This window comes from Coturnix japonica, chromosome 1 (genome assembly GCF_054131305.1).
Source record: "Coturnix japonica strain WE chromosome 1, WE-NBRP24, whole genome shotgun sequence".
NCBI classification, from domain to species: Eukaryota; Metazoa; Chordata; class Aves; order Galliformes; family Phasianidae; genus Coturnix; species Coturnix japonica.
In genome coordinates, this window is record NC_140663.1 from 43,026,565 (window position 1) to 43,045,845 (window position 19,281).

General features: G+C 37.4%; 1 protein-coding gene across 10 annotated transcripts in view; it reads left to right on the top strand.

The window, feature by feature from the left end:
- Positions 1-19,281, top strand: part of ANO4 (anoctamin 4) — a 162,212-nt gene that overhangs the window by 113,016 nt on the left and 29,915 nt on the right. For all 10 annotated transcript variants that reach the window (XR_014943124.1, XM_015859160.3, XM_015859164.3 and 7 more), the window contains 7 exons: positions 1,986-2,092; positions 3,641-3,696; positions 4,237-4,358; positions 10,158-10,292; positions 11,070-11,166; positions 11,786-11,846; positions 18,083-18,165. Coding sequence is in view for 9 of the 10 variants with exons in the window: in XM_015859160.3 (XP_015714646.1) it covers positions 1,986-2,092; positions 3,641-3,696; positions 4,237-4,358; positions 10,158-10,292; positions 11,070-11,166; positions 11,786-11,846; positions 18,083-18,165 (661 nt within the window). In the remaining variant the exon portion in view is untranslated. The remainder of the gene's footprint in view (positions 1-1,985; positions 2,093-3,640; positions 3,697-4,236; positions 4,359-10,157; positions 10,293-11,069; positions 11,167-11,785; positions 11,847-18,082; positions 18,166-19,281) is intronic.

Here is a 19,281-nt window from a genome sequence, read left to right on the forward strand (position 1 = left end):
GAAACAGTAGAAAAAATGCTAGCTATTCATTTCTGTTTTAGTACTGTCTTAATGTCTCTCTGCTGACACTGGAGCAACCTAATGCCTAAATCCAGCTTCAACTGGATACAGTGCTCTTCTGTTTGCTTCAGAGATTAGGCTGTTTTTAATCTGATTTCCTTAACATTATGAATTGTGCGATAACAGCATTTCCTTTTTCTTCTACTGACACTTATTTTATGTGCTGGTTACTTTCAGCTACATTTAGTACAAGTCTATTTGTCTCACAGAGAAGCAGAGTCTCAATTACTTTGTGAGTACCAGCTGATTGAAATTTGTGCCTATGCAGAAAAGGCAGTCAGTACACACCAAGCATATATGCTGTTTGGTACCAGCCCAGTGGTAAATGATCACACAAACTGTAGTCAACCAATATGCGGAAATGACAGCAGGCACTCTGAGGCACATGTAGGACTTTGGGATATGGGATAAAGCCAGAAGTGTACTACTGGATAGATATTAGACATAGAAATGTCCTGTGAGTATCTGAGATGGAGCAGGAAAGGGATCATTTCTAGAAAACTAAGCTTTATTAGTTACGCTGCTCTTGGAGAAATTTGTCTTTTAAATCTTTACTTTTGGAACTTTTTGCTGTTCGCTTTTGAAACTGAACATTATGAACTTGCAGGTTGTTTTGTATGGAAAGGTCAGTAGTGATTTTTGGATAAAAAGGAAGGAGCATGTGGAATGTGTAAAGTGCAGAATTTGGACTGCTTTCCTGGCTTTCCAAATGAATGTGGAGGTGAAGAGCCATATAGCATTTCCAATTTGCTCTGAAGAAGAGGGTTTTCATTTGAGAAAATTAACTGAGGAGAAGACGGAGCAGTAAATCCCGTATTATGCAGAAGAGAAAGTGATACAGATACACACCAAACTCTCCATTAAGATCTTCTCTTTTTACACTAGATTTATCTAGCATATACTCCGGCCTCTTTATGAAATTATTGATTTTACCTTTTCATTTATCACTTTATTCAGTTCCCCAGGGCTCTTCACCGACACAGAAGAATACAGTCTCACTTCCTATCCAAAGGAACCCTTCCATTCAGTCGGTTACTGAGGGCTACAATTATAAAAATATTTAATTTCCTTAAATATATGCACAAGCATATTTCATCAGAAACTCTAACCACGTTTCTGCTTATTCAGCTTTCACAGTCTATTATGAGGCCTTTACACAACTCAAGCTATTGTAAGAATTCTTCAGCAGTATTTATCTCACAAGTTGGGCTGGTATTTTTAAACTGAAATTCAGGCATTAAATATTTCCAGTGATATAATGATGTGCTAAAATATCTTGTTTTCCTCAAATATGTGTGTTTTGCCTAATAAATTTATATAAAATATAATGTGTCAGAAAGTCCAACCAATACAATGTATTTTGTGGGTTGTTTTTTTTTTTTTTTCAATTTCCCAGACACTTCAGACTTCTGTCTAAACTATTGAACCTGCATTCATGCGTAACTCCATGAGTAGCTTCTGCAAGCTGGTTTTAAGAGTCATTTTTTGCCATGTGGATGCTTCTGTTTTAATGGTAAAGCATAATAAAGAAGCCAGAAGTAGAAATGAAATGTGGATCTCTACAGCTGCACTAACAAATCTTACTCTTCTTCTTCTTATCTTACTCTTCTTATTCTTCAAATTTTTATGCAACTGTTTTGTAGTCTTTGGTGAATTTGTCTAAATGTAATGCGTATCATAATGAATGCTTAAATATCACTGATCTTTCTCCAGACATCTCCAAGCCATTCTTTGCCAGGGAATGAATACAGTTACTGAGATCATCTCATCCAGTGAATCATCTCAGTTAATCTGACAGCCTTTAATCTTCCTTACAGTTGCTCACATAGATTGTAAACATGCTACAGAAAACGGTGGAACTTAATGTTTTCTTTAAATACATTACTACATGTTCCTAAGATGGCCTTGTTTGTGTTTTTATATAGCTTCATCATACACAACAAAGACACTTTCTTTAATAATGCTACAAGAAGTAGAATTGTACACCATATCTTACAAAGAGTGAAATATGAAGAAGGGAAAAACAAAATTGGTAAGTACTTTTAATGTGATAAATCCTATTGGAAAAATAAGTAGCAGTCTGGCTTATTTGCTTTGTTTTTAATGACATTTTTGGAACAGTGCACATCTCACCCATTGCTATGTGGCAGGGGCTTCTCCTAGAAAGAGCTGACCATTTCACTGGAATGCTGGGCTGCTTCCCCAGGCATTTATGTCCCCCCATGAGATTTATTATGTCAACGAGGAAAGAACCTGACTCAAAGGAACCTTTTCTGCAGAAATCCTTTCTTTTTCAAAGACACATATACTGGAAGGAAAGCAAAGTTTGTGCTGCTGTCCATCCCAGCCTGTAGGGCATCTCCATGGATATCTGTTCCTCCAAAGGGGAGAAGTGAGATTCTGTAGCTCTGTAGATGCAGTAGGTCAAAAAGGTGAGATGATGGAAGCCATAGCTCTAAGCAGTGACAGTGAGAGGAAAGTAGAGATGAAAGGGGAGAATTCATGTGGTGAATGTAGTCCATACGCTCACAATGAAATCCCTGCCTGCTTCAAGATCCTAAGTTCTCTCACATAACTACTTGTGCAGTACCTACATGAAATAAACCTTGCACAGATCAGTGGGCTGAATAGAGCCCAGCTCAGCTGTGCATGTTTTGCTCTTCTGCCAAGAGCACTTCAGGAGAAAAGATATTCTGCCAAGCAGATACTAACGCTGTCACTGAACACGTTATTTATGTTGAATTAATAATTCTCACTGCTGTGTTCTCACTGCTATAATTCCCTGCGAATCTGAAATGGAATCAGGATACTTCTCCTTTGCATGAATGGGGCTTAAATACCTCCAGGCTGTTAGTGCCAGGATTTAGTTTTACATTGTTTTATAGTTGTTCAGTCCTGTCTGGATGATTTTCCAAGTGAAAAGTGACCACATCTCAGCAGTCATTCATTATTTCTGTCCTTGTTCTCACTGAGGAGAGACAAAGCCAAACTGAATGGGATTTATGATGTTTTTGTGCCAGAGAGCAATTGTTTGTTCAGGTTAAAGGGTATTCCCTGCTGTTCTACTACTTGAACCCATCATGTTCCTGGTCTATCTAATAGTCCAGGGGGCTTTCGTAAGACATAAATTGAACATATTTTGCAGCATATAGGAATTAAGCATTTATATTGTTTTACTGGCTTTTTTAAAAAGTAAAGATCCTCCCTGTAGTTTTCCAGTCCAAGGAAATGCTGCCCTTTATTTGCATAGCTTCCTTAGACCAAAGTATATGATACCAAACTCTTTCTGTGAGGTCCTGGATTTCATTAAAGTTGCACTAAAGATGGATTTGGCAAATGAGTCTTTAAACCTCAAACAAAATAAATGATAGATTTTGCTTGATATTTGAACAAATCTTCTTTGCTTGTGCTATATCCTAGGTCATCAAAACCTATAAAAGATTATTTTTTTTCTACTTTAATCTTACTGTGAATGGACTTCAAGTTTCATTTAGCTGTGTATCCTGAAATTATTCTTTGCTTTTCACTTAGCAGTTTTTCTGGTCCTACTGTTGAATAATCGGATACTTTTGGTTTTTAGGTCTGAATCGATTGCTCAGTAATGGCTCCTATGAAGCTGCATTTCCTCTTCATGAGGTATTCTCTCTTTTTCTTTTTTGAAGAAACACTTCCCACAACGTGAATACTTAAATGTGCAAAAATTCTCAGTCTTACTCATGTTATTGTTCTCTTTTGGAATCCACAGCTGCCTCTGACATCTTTCCATTTAGTAGTGCTTTAAAAAGAAAAAAAAAAAAAAAAAAAAAAAAGAAAAAAAAAAGCCTTTTTAATTGAAAAAAGAAAGAAGTAGAGAGAGTTGTTGTAGATTTGTTTGGTAAAAAAGTATTTGAGTGTGGTAAATCAATATGTTAGCAAAGGGGAAAAACAGCATGTGGCTTTCTCTTTGAGATTTGCCAGTTTTTAGCCTTTGACTTGAACACTGGTTATCATATTTCTTAGGAAGAATAACTTCAAGTCCCATTGCACACAATGGAAATCTTTTAAAGTAATTTTTAGATTTTGACTCATAAGCATTTGCGATTGCATGAAATTGTATTATGCATGTCAGGAATGAGAGAGATTTCTTAGATATTCTTTCGCTGTTGTTGTTCATTAATATCCCGATTTGTATTTTAGGGAAGCTACAGAAGTAAGAATTCAATAAAGACCCATGGGGCAGAAAACCACAGACACCTGCTCTATGAGTGCTGGGCTTCCTGGGGAGTCTGGTATAAATACCAACCACTGGATCTAGTGAGGTAAGACTTTAATGCTTTTAATATGCTTCAGTCTAGGTGGTATGAGCATAGATTATCTTTCTTCTCTCAGAACCACATGGTACTCAGTAAATTCATGTCATTTCTAGAAACTGATCATAAGGTCGGGAAAACGATTTCATTCAGGGTGCAACTACTTTGAAAGAAGTAATTATAAAGAGGTTTGTATGAGGCTGTAAATATGAAGGGAGTGTCCTTATTGTGGTTTCTGACAACATAACTTCTCATAAAGGAGTTGTGGAATAAGAGAAAAAAAAAACAGAGTGGAGCCTAGGGAGACATGATTGCATGGATACACACTGAGGGAACTATTCTTCCTCAAAGTATGGCTTTGATAAAAAAGCCTCTCACTGATTAGCTCTTCCTATTTTTGTCCAAAAAACAACCACAGAAGTGACTCCAGTTGAAGTTCAGTAATAACTCACAGACAATACAGAGCTAAAAGCTCACATACACCATGTGCTACTGTGTTTGACAACAATAATGATGACTGAAAGCTTGCTTTTTCTCCTCTACTACCTCCCTATCAGTGCCACGTCACTGCAGTCTCAATTTATTTTCCTCTTGGAAGTAGCCTGCAAAGATGAAACACAGAAAAAGCCAAGATATAACTTCGAACTATTATAGTTCTTTTAAGTCAGGTTTCCAAATAGGCTTGCATGCACTAATAGAGAATTAAATAGTTTTTATACACATATAGAATTTGCTGATCACAGTGGCAGAGATATTGCTGGACGTTAGTGAGCTTTTTCTGTTTGAAAAGGCAAATGAAAAGCTACAAAAGCCTGTGAACAGTCTCAAGTTGTTCACACTTCACTGAAAACATTGTTATGCATGCAGTTATCTTTTCTTCTAATAAGTCCTGTAACTGATAGATATGCTTGTTTTTTATTGATTCTTAAAATTATTTCTAGATAGAAATACTCACAAAGGGTGCCCTGGAGTCAGAGGATGTTATTGTTTAAGGCCATATAAAACCTATCTATTGCACAAAACAGGAGATGTTTAGTTTCCACGGAGAACAATTCAGAGAGAAATATAATTAAATAATTTTACCTAGTCATATATATTTTTTAAATGCTTTAGAAAAACAAAGTAATGTATTGGTACCTCATCATTTACCTCTGAGAGCTTCATTTTTCTTTTTTGATATACCGGCTTGAACAGAAATAGAGAAATTTTGTCAAAATATGGAAATTACTGATTTGCTGAGATGTTGGCAGTTATAGTGAAGAGGTTTGTTGTTGTTGTTGCTGTTGTTTTAATTTCCAGTTATACAATAACAGTGTCACAATATAAACAACTTTATAATTTCTATTTTAACAATTTGCCCACAGTGGTCAGGTCTATTGTTCTTCATCAACATTTCTCGCTTGTGAAAGTGCTGCAAAGCAATATCAAGGACTTAGTTAAACTTCCTTTGTGATCCTCAGGCAACTGGAGGACATTTTAAGTATAACAATAAATAATTGTACAGGACCTTGGTAGAAGCCTGCTCAGTAAGTCTGATTGTGATCTCTTACGTTTTGTATGAACCTTTAGCTTTTCATCAGACAGTGCAAAGATTTTTCCACAACTATTTTGCAATAGAAAATAAATAAAAAAGTAACAGATCAATCAAGCTCAGCAGGGGTGAAAGCTACCACTCAAACCCAGCCTTGCCATTAGCTTCCTGGAGCACACCGTTGGCGACTATGAATGGCACAAAAGGAGGAGTTATAGGGAAAGAGTGGAATGACTTCTTCTTCTCACTTTATGAGTGTTAGATCCCTCATATTTCTGTAGTTCCTGCCAAATCTTTTCTATCTACTGCCAGTCTCAGGAGCTCACATGCCTGGTGAGCTGGAGATTTTGTTTGAAGAACTGACTCCGCCAGCAAATGTTCATTTCACTTGGATGTATCTCAGCAAGCATGCATTAAACAAAAGCTTTTATTTTACCAACTCTGCAGCAGGAGCAACTTCTTTGTTCTTTTTCCCAGAACAATTGTGTGGGCTGTGCTTGAAGGGAGTAGTTTTGCCATCTGTACAAAAGGAGTGGATGGATGTTAATTCTTCTACAGACATCTGGCCAGAGCTCACTGCTGCTAGCTGATGTTTCCCTTCAAAAAACACTTTAGAAAAGCTAAGGAGTAAATTAGGTGAAGATAACAAAATGATGCTTTTATTAACTGATATGGTGATTCTACCTTAAAATTACTTTACCACAATGGTAAATTAAACCAACCATTGATGTTGATGCTGTTTTGGTTTTCCTTAGCTGTTAAAAACAAACCTTATGTCTCTGGTGTTGTTAATCTGATGTCTTCCAGATTTCATTTAATCTCATCATCTGGCTGTTATTAGAGGTACTAGTCACTAGAAATAAATGAGAAAAAGTAATTTGAGGGGAATTGCATGATTCTGCTTTCACTTTGCTTTGAAACACAGCAGCATGAAGGTACAGACTTGACACAATTGCAGAGACATAATTATAAAACACCAATTGTGGTACCATGATTTTAATTACACTCCTGTTGGAATTTTGCATTCATAGTTACTTAACAGGAATAACTTAAAATCCTTGGGATGAATAGCAACTGGAAAAAGGCAGGACTTCCTATATTTGTATGCCTGGAGATTACACAAATCAATGGAAACTGTTGCAGTAACTCCTCAGGGCCCTGGATCACCTCTTTCACACTTTGTGCCTAGATCTTTGCCTGACATTATCCACAGATGATTCCTGCTGCTCCTTGTGCATTTCATTTACAAGGACAAGAAAGGGCGGGAGAAATCTATATTTATATAGCAATTGTTAAGATACCTAAATGAATCTGGAAGCAACATAATGTCTTTGTTGCAAGCTGACAACTTCCTTGAAATTTTTATTAAGCCTTCTTCCCCCATGATATTGCTCTTGGCATAACAAAGAATTATTAAATTAAATACAGAGATTGGAATTTTGTCCCATTTCAAGTCAGTGGTATTGAAATGGAGTAAGGGGAGAAAGAGTTAAACATTAAGGCAGATTGTGTTGGAGGTTAATACACTTATCAGCATAAAACTGTGAAACTGAGATTTTATTTATTTATTTATTTTAATTATAGTGGTATAGTTTATACAAGGATAGGAGAGATGCATTATTCTGTCAGGTGCTTGGGGATTTTTGGTTTCTCTGCTTTTGAGAATTTTGTATGGAGGAAATTTTCTGTGGGAGAATTACCAAAGGTACGCAACTTTTTTTCTGTTATGACTAACTGCCTGAGAAATGCTATGGAAATGAGATACAAAAATGCAAATGTCATCAAGCCTGGAAATTTGCAAAGAGGTCTACAATGAGTAGAGTGATAATAGGTGAAATTCAGGTATAAGTAATGAGCTCTAGAAAAAAATCCCCTGACATCTTTACCGACATAACTGAGTTTTAGGTGAAGTGCCAGCATATGGGTAAGAGAACTGACTTACCTGTGGACATTTCTGTGAAATTATTCTTTTATAAACAGTAAACAGACAAGAAGCAAAGAGCTTGTTCATTTTATGTGGCATGACCTTAGTGGCAAAGGAATCTGTGAGCCATCTTTTTCTCCTGGGAATGGTGAGTGTGTGGTTGAATGCAGTTACTGGTGGGAATGATCATGGTAGTGATCTGAATGTGGTACCTAGGCAGGTCTCAAAAGTCATAGCAATTTATTTCTACAGCTTGAGTGCTGTAGAGACGGAAAGGTGCAACAGGATAGAAAATAAAGTTTATCAAAAACACTTTTCAGAATGTCTGGTGGAATGGGGAAGCATTCATTCTTGAATACAGGGAATCATTCAAAAAGTTAAATCTTAATTAATATTAAGATCACTTCTCTACTTTGAATTTTGTACATGGAGAAAATGAGGACCATAAATATTCAAATGAAGTAAGCTCAAAATGTGAACTTTCTATTTCAGTGGAGCAGGCTTAGCGTGACATCCTGTACGTCAACCAAATAATTAGGCCAAAGAGTTCACTAACACTGCTAAGTGAAGGCTCAAAAAGCAGTTTCCAGTGTGTCTTTTCACAGCCAAACCTGCTGTCCTTGTCAGAACTGAGTGTGTTATTGTTAGTTTACCATCTCTTTAGCCTATAAATTTGAGTTTGAGTCTGTCAAACGATAGAATAGAAACATGACAATATTTGGCATCTCACACAGTGCTGGTAAACTCAAATGATAATAAATAGTGTAGATCAGTCTTGTGCCTATCAACCAGTGAAGCATGAGCGCAACTCATGACTTCACCAGGAATAGTGAACTCTATTTTGTGGTTGCTCTGCCTAAGCCAACTTCTGACCTCCACATCGCCCACCAGTCCTGTTTGTGAACAGTAGGGTTCTAACAGGACACCTCCCACTAGAATCAATAAGTTATCATCTTCCACACACTCAACTCCTAAACTGCTTCTTCTGCCTGCATTGTACTTCCAGTACATATCAGGGAAGTTGAAATACCCCATGAGAAAGAGAGCTGTTGATGGCACAATTTCTGCTAGCTGCTCATAGAACATCACGTCTGTCTCTTCACCTTGGTTAGGCAGTCTATAGCAGACCCCCACTAGGATGGTTTCCTTGTCAGCCCAACCCCTAATCCTTACCCATAGAGATTCAACCTTATCATGCCCATCCCAGTTTGAAAACTGCTGTTTTGTTTATTCCTGACCAAATGTCTCTTTCTCTTCCTCACTGCTTCCAGCTCTGGAGTACATCATAAGGCTTTTCCTGACAATGAAAGTTTGACAAAAAATGTTTTATGGTAGCATAAAAGAGCCATCAAAGCTGGCTTACTTCACTCTTTGTTTCTGGACAGATCATAAGTATCATCATTAGTATAAACATGGGTATTCATCAGCAGCTGTTTTCAAATTCACTTGACATGTACATTTAAGCTGGCTTGAAAGTCTCTGAAGTGCAAGAAAATTGTCTTGCCTCATTCTTTAAAACCATTCTTGCAAAGAATCTCTTAAAATTTTCATTGTAATAGTGATAATTGCAGATTGATTGGTAAAGTATCCCAATCTGATCATCAGCCTACTGTGCATGGTAATCAAATAAAGAATAATGCACACAGATTGTTCCTGTGCTGGTAAGTCCAGCAGGTTTTTGTTTGCTTGGTGTATGCACTGGTATATAAGCAAAAGTGTGAGTGCATTTGGAAATATGAAAAATGCTAATGAATATGTAGCAAATAAGAAGTTCCTCACCACTTTGCAGTTACTATTTGAACAGTATAGCTAATATATTAGGATTGATTCAGATATTTCTTTTCAGACCTCTCTCAATCTTCTCTCCACCCCAACAGAATCATGTGATTATTCTTCCAGGAACTGAGATAATAAAAAAAAGAAGCAAGTGAAAATAAATTTGATTGCAGAATGACCTTTCGTTGACAGATTTCTTAGAAATAATTTGGGCTTGTGTCATTTTTCTGTTATATCAATTTTAGTGGTGAAAATTATTTCAGTGAAGTTACTTGGGAAGTACAATGCACTGCTAAAGCAAAGAAAGCCACCAGCTTCCCAGACATAAAGAACAAGCTTTTAAAAAGAACTCGGTATTTCCTCTCATGAGTTCACTGCTAATCTTATTACAAACACTGGTTTGTGAATTTTCAGATTCATTTTTGAAATGGGAAGGTTTTTCAGTGTGGATTGAGAAACTTAATTGGCCCTGCTCTTTAATCTGTTCTTCAGATATGATAGAAATATTTGTTTTCTATTAACAGGCACGACTTATTCTAATTAGTAGGAAACTTCTCTGTGTTGTATTTTAAAACAGACGATACTTTGGTGAGAAAATCGGGCTGTACTTTGCCTGGTTAGGCTGGTACACAGGGATGCTCTTCCCAGCTGCCTTCATTGGATTGTTTGTCTTTTTGTATGGAGTCACTACTTTGAACCACTGCCAAGTCAGGTAACGTGGACACTTTTATAAGGGAAGTTACAGCTGTGGGATATTATGATTAATCTTAAGGCTCTTTATAAGTATTACTAATTATTTCGTTTTGGATAGTTGTCTATATACTCGGGAAAATATTCCTTGGTTCTCGTAAAATACCCAATATTGAACTTCCTTTGTATTGTGTTCCTGAATTGGGGTGGGAGGTAATGTTTCTAGCCCAGCTCCAGTTCTCAATGGTGCTGGCCACTTATCTTGAAGTAGGAAAAATAGGGCTTGGGCTCCTTCATTATTGTCATAACAAGCCAACAGAAGAGTGGGAATTTTTCTCACTTTTCAAGGACTTTTTCCAAAGGGCCACCTCAGGGAAGCATTTTTCAAATGAAGAACCCCCTCAGTCTTCTTCTGAGTTCCATATCTCTGTATTCTTGCACACTTAAAACAGTCCTTGAGAGAAGTCACAAGAATGAGTCAAACTTATATACACTCATTCTTACTATTCTCCAACTGAAGGTCACTTCTGTCTCAAGGAGAACCTTGAAATGGTAAAGAGCTATTGCTAGGTTGGCCTTGAGAAACTGTGCATTCCACATAGGACTACAAATGCTGAAGTCTTCAACAGTCAACAAACCATAATTACACACATACAGTTAAGTATGTCTTGGCTTCAGTTATAGAAATAACCAGTGCATTTCAATAAGTAACTGACTTTTATTAGCGAAACATGTCAATCCATTTAATTCCTGATTGCTGTGCATCAAACTACTAACTTTTATCTGTTTTATTTTTCAGTAAAGAAGTCTGCCAAGCAACAGATATCATAATGTGTCCTATATGTGATAAATACTGTCCTTTCATGAGGCTGTCAGACAGCTGCGTTTATGCCAAGGTACCCTTTAAACTATGCAAATAAAAATGCTTCCCTTGTAACAGAATTCCTTTCACCTTTTGCAATTGTCTTTAGTGAGCTTTGATAGATAAAATCTTCAAAGGACAGATCAAATTCAGCCAATGTTAACATCCATTGTATTTTACAAGGACTTATTTTGGGCTGTAAAACACCTGAATGCAGTTTGCACTTACAGATTCAGCAGTACCAGAGGTCACATCCTACATGCATGTGCTACAGTGTCCTTGGCATTGAGTTTTATTTTATGATCCATCTTTTCTATGTGGCTCCATAAAATGAATGCTTTGGGTCTGAAATTATGCACACAGTTACTGTTGACAGGGGTCAGTTGCAGGCCAGGCTGGAGACTAGTGAGTCAATATGGAGTTCTTTGAGAGGTGTATGTCACACATCAAGGGAAGATCCTCAGTTCTCATTGTCAGGCCAGCTGCACTCATGACTGTGCTAATTATATTAGGGGAAAATAGAAAATAAGTAAGTGAGAGATGGCTGATACAACTGCAACAATATTATGAAGAGAATGGAAAGCAAAAGTACAAAAATTCAAAATTAAATCTGTATTATCATAAATTGATTGAATTGTTGATATCCCCATCAGGTAACACACCTTTTTGACAATGGAGCTACTGTCTTTTTTGCTGTTTTCATGGCAGTGTGGGGTAAGTTTTTGTTTTGATATGAATGATTGCAGAATGTTTTTCTTAAAGCTTGTGATGAAACATGGGTCATTATCATTTCCAGCACGCTTTTTTCAGACGCTGAGAAGAACAATATAGGCTTGATTCTTGTCTGTTTCTGCAAAAGGAAAATGTTGTTGAAATCAGTAGCGGTTTTTATGGGATATTATTTTAATGTCAAAAATGAAAATGCAATAGGCAGTTTCTATGTAGGCAGCTGTATTCTGGTTTTATGTGTGTGGAGGTGGGAGTTTATCAGTCAGAACTGAGGCCTATTCTCTGTTAGCTCATAGGGCTTCTCGCAGATTAGGGAAGCCCAGTTTATTGTTTGCACTAATATGAATTAGTATATTGTTCTTTTATGCAGAAAGGTAGCAAAGAATAGATACACGTGACCTGGTTGTAATTAAAGCAAAACCCTTATGAAATAAATGTAGGATATATTTAAATGACTAGTTGATCCAAGAGTGGTCTAACTGTTGCCACAGAGGCTAAATTTTGCCCATAGGACAACTCTGTTTATGGCTCAACCATAAACCTTTGCAACCTTGTAAGCAAAATTGAAGACAAGAAACAGTAATTTCTGGCAAAACATAAAGTCTTTCAAACCTGTCCTTAGTATACCAGGGTTCTTTGACTTCAGATGGTGCCTTTAAAAGTGTCTTAATGAGGTGCCTTAGAAATTGCTTCCATCTCATAACTCTATATGACTGAGCTACCTTCACTTAGTTGTTTTCTGCTTCTTACTCAGATCTCAAACTGCTTGGGAAATGTATCCAAGTGATTCTTATATTCTGCCTTTTAATCCGTGGTTCTCTTTACTGAACTGCAAGAATAATCCAGAAGGATGGAGTCAGAGCCATAAGGAGAACATAGATTAGCTTAGTTGACTGTCCTGATTCCTGCATCCAAAGCTGTGTTTTTATCTTAGTTGACTTAATAAATTAGGTCATATTCTAATGAAGCCTATTCATAGCATTTCATTTAATAATGATAGTATTAAAGTACCATAAGTTATATGAAGGGAAAACCCCACAAATAGAGAAATGAGCATATGCTGAAACAGCTACATTTGGCACGATGAAAAATTTGGAGAGCAGAAGATTCCATTTTAAAGCCTATGAAAATGTTATTAACTTCAGTAATCACAGAATCACACAACTATAGGGATTGGAAGGGACCTCTGGTGAGATATACCTCTATTTCTAAATGTTGGTAAGCACATCTTTAGACTGAAATTTTTTTGCACCACTGTTTTTGTTCTTCCTAATCACCCATGCATCTTCAGCATCACAGGGAAGAAACTAAAAAATACAATGAAAGCTATCCTTTATTTTTGGCTAGTTGAGAAGAGGCTGTAGGACAGTGGCTGTGGTAGGAAATTTCTTCCCCGCTTCTGCTGGCTTACACTGTGCTTGTGAGCTTGTCACCGAGATGGACACAGAGGCAGGAACAGGAGAAGGGTGTGAGTACAGGCTGATGGTTTGGAGAATGAGCAAGTGCTGTGGCTGTAGCAAAACTGTAGTTTCTAAAATAACACTTCGCTGAGACAATAGTGAGATTGTGGAGATACTCTCAACACATCAGGGTTAAAGCAGCATTAGAATAAGGAAAGTCACACTTCTTAGTGACTTTCTGGTGCTACATTTATAAGATGGCTTACTTGTCTCTTAAGAATTTTCAGTCTGCAGTAGGCCTACTGACAGCTACAGGCATTACCATCATTTCAGTAAATCATAGGGGAGAATAGACAATGATAGCACTTTCATTGTGGAAATGTTTTGGGTTTTTTTTCTGTCAGCATGAAACAGTTGGCAAGTGGACAAAAAATTGGCTGTAAAAAGTTTAGCTTTCTAGATGATCCAGTTTGGTAGACAGTAACATAAAAAAAATAGATGGCAGTGCTTTTTTAAAGAAAAGAAAAAGAAAAAGAGAGAGAGAATGAAAGCTAAAAGGCAGCTTATGTTACATTACCTAATTATTCTGGGATTAACCACTGCCTTATTATCCAAAGAACCTTGTTCACTTTTTTTAGATCCATTAGGGAGCTTCCATCCTGAGGGAGAAGTCTCAGGCATTTGCTTTGGGTTTTGGGAAGCCTCATGGTCAAGTTGAGCTTGAGGTGGTATTAATGTTGGTTTCTTTCTTTTACTCTGAGGACAACTTCAGTGATGGAGAAAGTGGGCTACTTGCTTGCTTTTTAAATAGAGTCAAAATGCTTCTCCAAATGATAAGCAAACTGCTGTGGCCAGGCTAGGGATATAAATCGTCACCACGAATATCAGTGTGGGCTGCTTGATTAGTGGAGGAATTATGATCATGGCTGTAGTACTCTGGAACACAGGTGCCCATCTTTTATAATGCTTCATTGTGGGGTAAGTGGGTCAAAGTAAGGCTGGGATATTCAAGTGAATGAGGCAATACTGGAAGAGAAATGCACTTTTCTTCAAAAAATATTTTGACTCATCACTTCACTTATTGTATGTCAGCTTTTTTTTTTTTTTTTTTTTTTTTTTAGTAAAATTCTACATAAGAAATAAAAATAAATCATGTTGTAGGGAAAAATGTGATACTTCTAAAGTTTACCCAAAGATAAAAGACTTAAGGTAATTCACTTGAAACTGATGGAGCAAAGGACAAAAGATTCCAATGAAGGACTTTGCTGGTAGTCTTTTTAAGCTTCTGTATATTGGAACTTCTGTTGAAAGAAATGATCCAAAATGATCAAAGCTATACATCTCTGTTGCTTATGGGAAACAATAAGTCCCTATAAACACTAACATTTTTTCTTTCCTGGTGGACAGATTATGATTTATACCCAGAGTTTCATCTCAGAAATTTGAAAATAATTTTTCCTTTTGAGAATCTCTGGTCTTGATAAAGTTTTCCAAATGCTCAGAACTTCCAGAAAGAGATGATGAGTAGCATTTTTTGTGTTTCTGTGCTAGAGATAAACATCCACACTTTATGTGTGCCTGAAGATACATCAAACTTGACAAAAGTGTAGATCCAGTTTCTAGAAAATACTCATTCTCTATTTTAATCAGCTGGACTGGATTCTTACCTAGGACAGAATATATAAGAAAGATGTTCATACTGAGTAAACATCACTTAAAGTCCGAGAGAATTCTCGGAATCACAGAATCATAGCATCTTTTGATTTGGACACATTCCAATAGGTCCATGTCTCTCCTGTGCTGAGCAATGCACATTTGGATGCATTACTCCATATAACATATTACCAGCACAGAGCAGAGGGGCAGGATCACCTCCCACTCCCTGCTGACTGCACTCCTTTTGATGCAGCCCAGGGTACAGTTGGCTTTCTGGGCTGTGAAGGCACACTGCTGGCTCATGTCAAGTTGCCATCCGCTAGTACCCTCGAGTCCTGTTCAGCAGGGCTGTGTTCAATCCTTTCCACCTCTATCTTGTACTGATAGGGGCAGTTGCCACAACACAGGTACATACCTTGCACTTGGATTTATTGAACCTCATGAGGTTCTCCTGGGCCCACCACCTGAGCCTGTCTAGGTCTCTCTGAATGACATCACGTCCCTTGGGCATGTCAACTGTGCCACACAGCTCGGTGTCATCCACAAACTGCTGAGTGTGCACTCAATCCCACTGTCAGTATCTTTAGTGAAGATGTTATAGTCCCAGTACTGATCACTGTGGGACACCACATGTCATTGGTCTCCATCCAGACGCTGACCACCACTATCTGTATGATCTCACAGCCGGTTCCCTGTACATTGAACAGTCTACCCGTCAAATCCATATCTGTCTAATTTGAAGAGAGTATCAAGATATATCAGATGGCTTTCAGCATGTTGTTGACAAGTTGGACAGAAATAGAAATTTTGTTTTTCTAGCTGGTGTACTGGGGAAAGCTAGTGCCAAGATGTTACTCTGGATATTGCCTGGAGTTCAGTAGCAAAGTCCAACTAGAGAGTCCAGCTATTCATCACTCCTAATGTTTTGCTCAGGTCTCAGTGGACTGATGTTAGTATCACTGTCTTCTTCCTTGGATGCTGAGGTTTGAGTTATGAGGCTGAACTCTGAAGCAGGACAAGAATAATAAAGAAAAAGCTGCCAAAAGAGCTGGGAATTAAGGCCAGCAAGAAATTCAAAATTACAAGCAGGTTTTTTTGAGAATTCTTAGAATCTGGCTTAAACATCCCATTGGAAAATGGGAGAACCTTGAATACAACTATTTCACATTATGCTGTCAAAGTCAGGAAAGAATGCAAAGTGTGATAACAGGGTATCAGTGATTACTTGAGAAGAAGTGGAGAAATTTCAAAATTCAGAGCTTTTTTGAAGACATCAGTAGTACAGTGAATCAAGGATGATTATTTATATCACATTTTAAAATATCAAGCAATGGAAAACTGCCTGACCCGGAAGAGGGAAGTTTGGCACAGTAAAAGTTAAAACAGAGCTGTGCAGATCATCCTCTTAATTATTTGAAAACAGGTTTTGAAAGAAGCTTCAGGAACTGCATGTTCTAACCCTGACAGGTGCTAACTATATAACTATTATGTACTATATCAAGTATAGTACATAAAGATTCCTCACTACAGGTGAGTGAAAAGCAAGAAAGAAAATATGTATAATTTGTCATAGACCTATCTGAGAGCTTCGTACCTGTGGACTCATACACCCACTTGTGTCCTGTTTCCAGCTGCTCTTGAAATGGTGATGTTCAATCATATTTGTTTCTCCCAGAACTCCAGAAAGAACAGAGCTACTTGTTTAGCCTGTACAAAATAAATCAATGTGAGTTGATAGAAAAGAAGCAGCTCCAGCAGAAGACAGGTCAAAGAATGAGCTAATGTGGTGGTTCAGCAGCAGTGCCAGAGCCTCATTAGTACTTAGTAGTTCTGTTGATCCCAAGCAATTACACTGTGATTATTACAAAAAGTCATAGATATATTAGCCTCAAGAGACTAAAATGACTTAATGATAGTAAATCAAAGTAGCCAGTTACCTGCTGTAATACAACTCCAGCTTTAAGATGTCATTATGTATGAAAATGCCTTCAAACTATAAAACAACCTACTTAAACATGCTGTCAATATCTTACCATATCTTCAGGCAGTGTTCATTTTCTAAGCATATATTTAGCTTCACTGGTTAATACATTAAGCTCTAATCATTCTTACTGGCTTAAAAAAAAAATTTAAAAAAATCACTCTCAGTAAGTTTATTCCAGTGCTTGCTATGATAGTGTGTCATTACTAACATGCTGCATTAGGGCAGATGGTCCATTAAGGAGACTCTTATAGGACTATGTGTGAAACTTATTGCCAGGTTGTTGTGACACAGTAACAGTGGGTACTATCCTTGTTCATCAGCAAACAGGTTTATGTTCTCCATGGTTGTCAGCCTGATGTTTTTCACTGAGCATTAAAAGCAAGAGCCAAACCTTATAGTTAAAAAAGCCTTTCTGTTGATGTCAGTTAGCTTTAGGCAGCTTCTACGCTCTTTAAAAACTTTAATCTTAATCTTAACCTTTAATATTAATCTCCAGAATATGAATGTGTGATTGCATGACAAAGAGCTTCCTTGGTTGCTCTTTTCCGTTACAAAAAGAAAGCACAGTCATGTACAAGCATATTACAGTACCTTGAACCCTGTTATTAAAGGTAGTTCAGCACACAGTATTTCACTATCATCTGTTAATGCCACACCATGTATGCACAGTCATATAGGGTAAAAGATGTGATCTGCGTTAGATAGGTGTAAGACAAATATTCCAGTTTCCTCGCTAGTAGTCCAGAGATTTGCATGTTCCCCTGAGTGTGATTCCTCTGGATTCTGATCCCTGAGTATTTTAAGAAGGAAGGTTACTACTTTATCTAGTAACCCCAGTAAACATCTAGCTTCATCAGTAGTCTGCCATGTTTAGTAATGATGACTCACAGGAACAATTTTATTCCTTGAGAACCCTCACTTGGTTGGTTAGAAATTGAACTTCTTTGTTTAGAACTAAATGAAATCTCTAAAGCCTCAATCATAGCTGACACAAAAACAAAGTAATCCCTAGAAAGCAATGCACCTTGAAAGCAGTTTTGATCATTGGCGTGATTTCCTGTTCAAAGAAACCTTTTTATGCAGAGAAATAATGTAATAGTTTCATTCAACAGTTATATGATGGTACTTTCCACTTTCTTGGCTTAAAAACAATGTTGTGTTTTTCTTTCTGTTTGCTCCAGCTACTGTTTTTCTGGAGTTTTGGAAACGAAGGCGAGCAGTAATTGCTTATGACTGGGACTTGATAGACTGGGAAGAAGAAGAGGTATGTATTAACAAAAAAATTACTCCCTGATCTTTAATACAAAAAGATTTTGTAAAACATGTAAGCACAGTTTTCTTTTGGATCTGTTTATATACATTTTTCAAAGCTTTATAAACTAGGAAATAAGCATTTTCTCCTTAGATTTTTCCTGTGGAATGTGAAGAAAATTTCTCAAGGGGGACTGTTCTCCTCTTTACACCTTTCAAAATCCAAACTGAGAGAGATGAATCAGCTCAAAAAACTAAATTCATCCCTTGTTGGTAGAAGAAATCTCATTAGTTAGGAAACTAAACAGTGAAAAACAGCCCTAACCTGTTCTTTTAATGGTTACCAGGAAAGGACACCGTGCTCTTAGGACTGAGTTGATATCTATGGGGAACAAATGGATCTTATGATTCAGGAGAAAAGCAAGTTTCAGGGGGTAGGATGGGAAAAATGCTCCTTGAGTGTAATTTGAATGTACAGGAGTCCACAGAGTCTATATTCCTCTCCAGAGGACTGTAACTTGGAGGGACTGTAAGAGAATAAAAATAAGCTGAGAACTTAAATAACACATCTGGAAATTGGTTTCCTTACATCAACAGGGCTATCACTGTTTGTACTTATATCTGCTGATTCTTGGTGATACTTCAGGACTGTTTTCTTATATTTAAAGAATACTCTGGTATAGATTTACCTCTCCTGAGATTAGCAGCCTTCTCTTGACAGTGCTGATGAGTCACAAAGAATGCTGGCAGGTAGGACAGAAGATGGTTATACAGATGGTTATACCAAACTACACTTGCAAGTTGGGATTCCAGCTCATCCCTGGAGGTATCCAAGGCCAGTTTGGATGGGGCCCTGGGCAGCCTGGTCTAGAATTAGATATGGAGGTTGGTGGCCCTGCATGCGGAAAGTGAGTTGAAGCTTAATGATCCTTGAGGTCCCCTCCAACCCAAGCCTTCTCCTGACTGAACAATCTCAGGTCCCTCAGCCCCTATCAGTGAGGTGTCAGTGAGAATTGCGTTCTGCAAGGTGAATATTTTACTTCTAAACATGCTGTTTTCCCAGAGCTAATTACATCCCCTTTCTACATTCTGTTTAGTTATCACTGAACAAATCAGCCAACTTCTTTGA